Source organism: Oenanthe melanoleuca, chromosome 8, assembly GCF_029582105.1.
Source record: "Oenanthe melanoleuca isolate GR-GAL-2019-014 chromosome 8, OMel1.0, whole genome shotgun sequence".
Classification (NCBI taxonomy): domain Eukaryota; kingdom Metazoa; phylum Chordata; class Aves; order Passeriformes; family Muscicapidae; genus Oenanthe; species Oenanthe melanoleuca.
In genome coordinates this window covers 25,040,619-25,048,078 of record NC_079342.1, presented here as the reverse complement: position 1 = coordinate 25,048,078, position 7,460 = coordinate 25,040,619, and the positions used below count along the sequence as shown (strand labels likewise).

At 60.3% G+C, this 7,460-nt stretch overlaps 1 protein-coding gene across 1 annotated transcript; it reads left to right on the top strand.

Moving 5' to 3' along the window:
• Positions 1 to 493: 493 nt before the first annotated feature.
• Positions 494 to 7,322, top strand: UAP1 (UDP-N-acetylglucosamine pyrophosphorylase 1). Its single transcript, XM_056497977.1, has 10 exons — positions 494 to 800; positions 877 to 1,081; positions 1,624 to 1,799; positions 2,026 to 2,198; positions 3,207 to 3,400; positions 3,706 to 3,849; positions 4,149 to 4,337; positions 4,742 to 4,789; positions 6,537 to 6,603; positions 6,753 to 7,322. The coding sequence occupies exons 1-10, from the start codon at positions 494 to 496 to the stop codon at positions 6,843 to 6,845; spliced, it is 1,596 nt and encodes a 531-aa protein (XP_056353952.1). The 3' UTR covers positions 6,846 to 7,322.
• The last annotated feature ends 138 nt before the right edge of the window (positions 7,323 to 7,460 follow it).

The following is a 7,460-nucleotide window of genomic DNA, read 5'->3' as shown; positions in this document are numbered from 1 at the left end:
GGATGCTGCTTGCACAACTGCCCCGTCCCGGCAGCGAGCCTGGCGCGGCTCCAGAGGCGCTGCGCGGGGCCGGGGGCTGCGCTCGGTGCCCTTGGGGGTCCCTCCCAGTTCAGCACGTCCTGTCATCCTGGGATGACGGCACGAGCGGCGCGTGTCACCGCGGCTGATGCCTCAGCGCCGCCGGTCGCGGCGGGGCGGGCCCCTCCATCCGCGCATTTTGGGGCGGATTTGGGGCGGATTTGGGGTTTTTGGCTCGCCCCTCGTCGCCCCCGAGCCCGCCGAGGCCGCGCGCTGACGTGGCGCGCGTTGCCATGGCAGCCGGCCGCGCGCGCCCCCGCTCCGATTGGCGGCGGCGCCCCGAGGGGGGCGGGCGGTCCCGCCCCTGCCCGGCGCTCATTGGGCGGGCGCGCCACACGTGGTGCGGGGCGCGGCCATTGGCCGGCGGCGGCTATAAAGGGCGGCGGGGGGCGGCGGCCGCACGGCGGCGGGCGGGATGGAGGCGGCCGGCGCTGAGGGGGACGCGGCGGTGGCGGCGCTGCGGGAGCGGCTGGCGGCGGGCGGGCAGGACCATGTGCTGCGCTTCTGGCCCGAGCTGGACGGCGCGGCCCGCCGGGCGCTGGCGGCCGAGCTGTGCCGCATGGACGTGGCCGAGATCAACCGCTTCTTCCAGCGCGCCCGGGGGGACGGCGGCGGGGCGGCAGCGGCGGCGGGGCTGGACGCGCGCATGGAGCCGGTGCCGCGGGACGTGCTGGGCAGCGCCTCCCGCGACCGCGGGCTGGTGCCGCGCTGGGAGAGCCGCGGTAGGTGCGCGGGGCGGCGGGGCGCGGCGCGGAGCGGGGCCGGCGCGGAGGGCCCCACGCGTGTGTGCTCCCGCAGGGCTGGCGGAGATCGCCGCGAGCCGCGTGGCCGTGCTGCTGCTGGCCGGCGGGCAGGGCACCCGCCTCGGCGTCCCCTACCCCAAGGGCATGTGCGACGTGGGGCTGCCCTCCCGCAAGACCCTCTTCCACCTGCAGGCCCAGCGCCTGCGGAGGCTGCAGCAGATGGCGGAGGAGCAGCACGGCACGGCCTGCCACATCCCCTGGTGAGCCCGGCAAAGGGGGTGCTGTGGGCAGGGTCCCCCGGGCACTGATGGGTCCGGCAGATCGGCACAGCCCGCTGGCTGTCAGCTGCCCGCAGCCCCCGGGGTTGGTGCAGCTCCCTTTGGGAGCCCGAGGCTCGGGGTTGGTGCGGTTCCCTTTGGCAGCTCGAGGTTAGCCTGGATTAGTGCAGTTCCCCTGAGTAGCCCCTGGGTTGATGCTGAGCCCCTCCAAGGACCTGGCTGAGCCCCTCTTGATGCCAGTGCTTTGCAATGGGCACAGCTCTTTAGAGTGGCACTGGCAGGTCCCACGCTGTCAGACTCAGTCCCACGGCCCGTGCAGGTGTTGTATGGTTTTGGAGATACACGTGTTGCAGGGAAGGGTGAAACCCTTAAGTGGCTTGTCAGTGATGGGACCACAGGGGCTCAAATCCTGCTGACTGTGGAGGAGGAAAAAGCCTGTCCTGAGTGTTCCCCACACTGGGGATGAGGGGTGTGAGACCATGCCTCTCCTCCCTGCTCACTGGGTGTCTTCTGCTCTGCCACAGGTACATCATGACAAGTGGCCGCACTATGGAGTCCACCAAGGAGTTCTTCCAGAAACATCGGTATTTTGGCTTGAAGAAGGAGAATGTCATCTTCTTCCAGCAGGGCATGCTGCCTGCCCTGGGATTCGATGGGAAAATCCTGCTGGAGGAGAAGGGCAAGATTGCTATGGCACCAGGTAGGTGGCCAGGGGCTGACAGGAGAGGTGGCCAGGGCTAACATATTGTGCTGTTTTGGGGACTGTGAGCTGGCCCAGGGCTGACTGGGACTGGGAGGTGTCTGTCGTGGCAGGCTGGGGTGTGGCTGGGCTGATGCCCCTCCACATCAGCTCATGGGGAAGGAGTGTGGGTGGCTGAAGGACAGCAGGGCGTTGCTGCAACCCCAGTGATGTGTTCCCTCTGCAGATGGAAATGGGGGCCTGTACAGGGCCCTGGGCTCACATGGCATCATGGATGACATGGAGAGGAGGGGGGTGCACAGTGTCCATGTCTACTGTGTGGACAACATCCTGGTGAAGGTGGCTGACCCCAGGTTCATCGGGTTCTGCTTGGAGAAGGGAGCAGACTGTGGGGCCAAGGTATGCTTTAGGGAGTAGCACTGCTTCTGCAGAGCTGGCTGGGGTCTGTCTTGCTTCTTGCCTGGCTCCCCTGACTTTTCACCCTTCACTTGCTGCCTTGCCACAACCAAGAGGGATAGCTAAGTACCTGGAGCTCACTGGTGAAGTAACACATGCTGCCAGAGTCCTGCCTGCCCCTGGCCTCCTGGAGAATGCCTGGCACTGCTCTTCTGCCTTGCACAGGAATGTGGCATCAACAGGCCCAGGGCTCAGAGGTCCCCCAGGGGCCAAAAGGCTGCTTGGGAGCCCTGTGTAGCTCTTTCCTGGATGGCTGTGGCTAGCACAGGCAGGATCCTGCCAGCTGTCCCCAGCCTGACATCCTGGTCACCAGACCAGGACATGGTGGGTGCAGCTGACACCAAACCCAGTCCCATGTGTTGTGGGTAGGACATTGCAAGCTTAAAGCTTTATTTAACGACGGGCTTGACATCCAAAGGTTTTGTTTGCATTGGGCTTGGCTCTGGCAAACAAGTGAAAGGACTTACTGGCCTTGTAGCTTTCAGAGGGTGAGCTGAGAAAGGGAAGCCAGTTTTTCCTCCTGGCCTGCCTGAAAGAAAGAGGAAATAAACCTTAGCATGCAGAAAGGAGAAAGCCCTATGCCCCTGCATGGCACTGCTCTGTAGTGACAGTGGTGGGCAGGGATTTGCTGGGGTATCCCACACCCAGATGGAGGTGTGTGAGGTGCAAGGAGGAGAGGAAGGTCAGGGGGATGGCTCTGCTGAGCCAGCAACCTTCTGGTTGTGCATAGCTAAAAATACCCGTGCCTGCTGCCAGCTGCGCGTTGGCTCGGTGCCACATGCTGCTGTTCCCTCTGGGTGTGTGTGACACCTGTCACCCAGCCCTGCCTCCTCTAGGCCCCGTTGGCAGAAGCACCTGGGAGGGCAGGGCTCCAGCAATCCCCATCCCTGCTTACAAGGGAACGTGTCTGAGGTGTGGGGCTGCATTTCCTGACAGTGCTTCCCCCGGCAGGTGGTGGAGAAGACCAACCCCACGGAGCCGGTGGGCGTGGTGTGCCGGGTGGACGGCGTCTACCAGGTGGTGGAGTACAGCGAGATCTCCCTGGCCACCGCCCAGAGGCGGGGCTCCGATGGGCGGCTGCTCTTCAACGCGGGCAACATCGCCAATCACTACTTCAGCACTGCCTTCCTCAAAGACGTGGTCAAGTAAGGGCCTGCCCAGTGCCTCCAGCTGGTGCTGGAGTGCTGCTGCCCAGCAGAGCTGCCTGTGCCTTGCTTTCTGCTGGGGTGCTGGGATGAGGCCCCCCAGTGTCTGCACAGACCCTTCCTTGAGATAAGGTTTCTCCAGGCCGTGTCTGGATGCTGCTTCCAGAGTGCAGGCGTGTGGGGAGAGCAGTGGGGGGCTTGGGGCAGCCAGGGTCAGAGCAGGGCAGCCATGCTGCTGCAGCACTGTCTGAGCTGGGGATGTGGCTTGCTTGGCCAAGTGACATCTCTCTCTTGGCCCACTGCAGCACATATGAGCCACAGCTGCAGCACCACGTGGCTGAGAAGAAGATCCCACACGTGGACATCACTACAGGGCAGCTCATCCAACCCGAGAAGCCCAACGGGATTAAGATGGAGAAGTTCGTCTTCGACATCTTCCAGTTTTCCAAGTATGTCCTGTGCTCTCTGTGGGGCCCAGGCTGGCTGCTGGCTGTCCCTGGGGCAGCTCTGAGAGCCTCTGGGGCTGTGCCAGGCTGTGCCCACTGGTGATGCCCCAGGATCAGGGTAGGGTGGAGGGATGGGTGCTGTGTGCCCTGCTCCTGCTGACCCTATAGACCAGACCTTCCCTTCCCTCCTGCTGGCTGTGAAAACAGCCTGTGGATATGGGCTGGGGGAGGGCTGTGGGCCCAGCCTGGCAGGGGAAGCAGCCACAGATCCCAGACTGACCCTCCCATGCTGTGCTCCCCAGGAAGTTCGTGGTGTACGAGGTGCTGCGTGAGGATGAGTTCTCTCCCCTGAAGAACGCAGACAGCCAGAACGGCAAGGACAACCCCACCACAGCCCGGCATGCCCTGATGTCCCTGCACCACTGCTGGGTGCTCAATGCAGGAGGGCACTTTGTGGATGAAAATGGCACACGCATCCCTGCCATCCCTCGGTGAGCTGCTTCTCCTGTCACTCCTGCTCCTTTTTGGGCTGGATATTGAGCACAAGGGATGTCAAGCCCAGCACTGATAAGTGTCACAGAAGCAGCCAGCTGTGGGTCCCCTCTCCTGGGTGATCTGTGGAGCAGAGCTGGGTGGGAGCTGTGTGAGCAGCAGCTTTCCTTCTCACTTCAGCACCTGGGAACTGAACCCTGCCAGCCTCCATTGCCCAGCCGAGGCTGCCTCTGCAGGGAGGAGATGGCTCCCTAAAGCCACCAGCAGAGCTGTGCAGCAGCCAGGCTGGCATCAACACATCCCTCAGCCACAAGAGCTCCTGCCACCCTCTGCAGGGATCAGCAAACCCCAGCCTGGTTGTGCTGTTTTCCCCCCTTGCTAACCCTTGTTTATTCCCATGTAGCATCCCAAATGGAAGGTCAGCTGCCAGCCCAGCAGATGTCACTGACAAGTAACTATCCCAGTGCCAGGTGCATGGTGGTGGGGCTGTGCTTAGGGACTAACAGGCTGCAGGCAGAGCAGCGTGCAGGCTAACAGGGCCGGGGGCTGGTGGCCGCATGCGGGGCTGGGGCATGGCACCCCTGGGCACAGGGACACCTCTTCTCCTGGTGGTGGGCACGGGCAGCTCTGCTCCCTGCTGGGCACCTTTCTGCAGGGGTAACGGGATGGGTGGGGCTCATGTGTTGGTACAGGGACAGGATGGCAGCCCCCAAGTGTCACCCCACAGGCAAACACCCTTTGGTGCCACTCCCTGTTTGTCACAGCATAGCAGGGACTGGTCCCAGCCAGTCCCAGAGCTGGGGATGGCTCCTACATCCCCATGTCCGCCAGGCATCCGGGCAGATCATCCCGAAATGGGATTAAAAACATGAAGCAAACGTCAGGCAGGCTTTGATGTAGCATGTGTGAGTCTGAGCACAGCAGCCAGCTGGGCTTTGTGTGACTCCAGCTCTCAAGTTTGGAGGATGCAGAGTGTGACATCAGGGAAAGCCCCTGGCTCAGTGCTGGAGAGTGTACGGGAACACATGGGGAGCTTTAACTCCTGTTGTGTTGGGCGTGCTGGGACCTGGGGCTGGTGAGTGTAAATGACTCACAGAGTTAGTTAGCAATCTTGTTACCTTCCCCTCCTTCAGAAGCTGTATCTTCAGGTACTTTCTGCTGGAATACAGCTGTTTTATCTCTGTTTTAATTCAAGGCTCCAGGTGTTTTCAGGCTCATGACTAAGCCATGGCACTAGTTAACATATAGGAGAAAGGATGCACCTTGTCCTACATTTACCCTTCATTACCAGTTATTGTCAATTTGTTTTTTTAAAACAACTGTCTTGAATTAACACTCAGGGTAAATACCAGTGTGGGTAGGGATGGGTGAGTTTTATTTACTGACACCTGGGACAGGAGGGGGCTCAGTGAGTGCGTGGCAGCAGGAATGAGCTTTACCTCCCTGGGTGAAGGGAGCATGGTCACAGATGGCATCCTGCCATGCCTGCCTGGCCACTGGGGCTACTGCCTGGGGAAGGGGCACCCTGGGGTGCTGTTGCCATGGCTGCTTGTTGGGTCCACACAGCTGGATCCAGGGATCATCCAAGCATGTCCTGGTGGCAGTAGGAGCAGGGTCAGGGACCCCACACTGCCCCTGCCCAGCAGTGCTGCTGCAGTGGGCAGCACTGGTGTGGTTCTGATATTTTGCTCACCAGCTCCAGCTCACAGGCAGAACAGAGGAGCCAAGACAGTCAATCTAACAGGCAGAGGCAGGAGGAGCAGGGAGTGTTTGAGCAGAAGTACTTACCCTGTGTGCTTAGGATATGCTTTAAGCAAGAGAGGGCTTACAGCAGGACCTCTTGTGTCCAGCCAAACAGGAAGGTGCTCTGTGATTGCATCTCACATCACCCCAGGGCTGCAGGGGGAGAAGGAAAGGGTGACTTGTTTCCATGCAGCATCAAAACCAGCAGGGCTAGGGGCACAGGCACTGCTGTGGTTACACACGTGGAAGGGCATCATGGAAGCTCCATCTAAAGCTCTCTTCCCTTTCAGTCGCTGCTGGGATCTAAACTTTAGCTGGCACCTCTGTGGAGAGCACGCAAGGCTTGACTAACCCAGGGCAGCTCTGTGTGGCCCAGACAGCCTGTCCTTGGCAGAGCTTGGGCCCCCTCTGTGTGCTCCCAGGCTGCACCTAACTCTGGATGTTTCTCCCTGCAGCCTGAAGGATGCAAACGACCTGCCAATCCAGTGTGAGATTTCTCCCCTGGTGTCCTACGGAGGAGAGGTGAGTACTGGGGGCAGGGCACACACAGAGCAGTTCCAATTCACTGGGGGCTTTGTGGGGCAGTGCCCCCCGGATTTCCAGCACAGGGGGGAGCAGAGGCACCCCTGTGATGTGTGGTGTGTCCCAGTGAGCCCCCTCTCGTTCTGTAGGGTCTGGAGAAGTACGTGAAGGACCGGGAGTTCCGCACACCTCTGATCATCGACGAGGACGGGGTCCACGAGCTGGTGAAGAACGGGATGTAGTGGCAGCCTGGTGCCAGGCAGGGCTGCCCATCCCTCCAGGAACTTGGGCACACAGAGGAGGGATGATAGCTGGGCCTAGCAGGGGCTGCTCCTGCTCGCTCCAGCCCTGTGCAGAGCAGGGTCTGACCCACTCGGTTCTTGGCACGCTGTATGCTTCTATTTATATTTTAATTTAAAAACCAAACACTATGGATTCCCCTGCCACAAGGCACAGCTGTGGTGCTGCTCTTTGCACTCTAGGCTGTGGGCATTTATTTTTAAACATGTATATAGTAATAGTCATTGTACATGCACAAAGAGGATTTTTATGGTACGGGGCTGGGTTTAATCTTGAATTTTTATTTTTCTTAAATCTACATGACTATTTTTTTTTTTTTTGTTAATAGGGTCCTTGCCCATGTCCTCCCTTTTGGTCATCCTTTGTATATTGCACAACTGGAAGCACCCAATTAAACTCTGAGTCCCTCCTGTTTGTCATGTGGTGGTGTTTGAGTGACTGACTTTCCACCAAGAGGCTCGGGGAGCAGAGAGCTGGCTGCTCATGCCAAGTGCTCAGGGTGAATCCAGCCAGGCACAGAGCCCTCCACCCCTGCCATGTGCCCTCTGCTGTTTCTG

Coding starts and splice junctions, on each gene's coding strand:
- UAP1 (XM_056497977.1), top strand. CDS start 494: ATGGAGGCGGCCGGCGCTGAGGGGGACGCGGCGGTGGCGGCGCTGCGG. Junction 4,338..4,741: donor CGCATCCCTGCCATCCCTCG/GTGAGCTGCTTC, acceptor ATTCCCATGTAG/CATCCCAAATGGAAGGTCAG. Junction 4,790..6,536: donor CCAGCAGATGTCACTGACAA/GTAACTATCCCA, acceptor TTCTCCCTGCAG/CCTGAAGGATGCAAACGACC.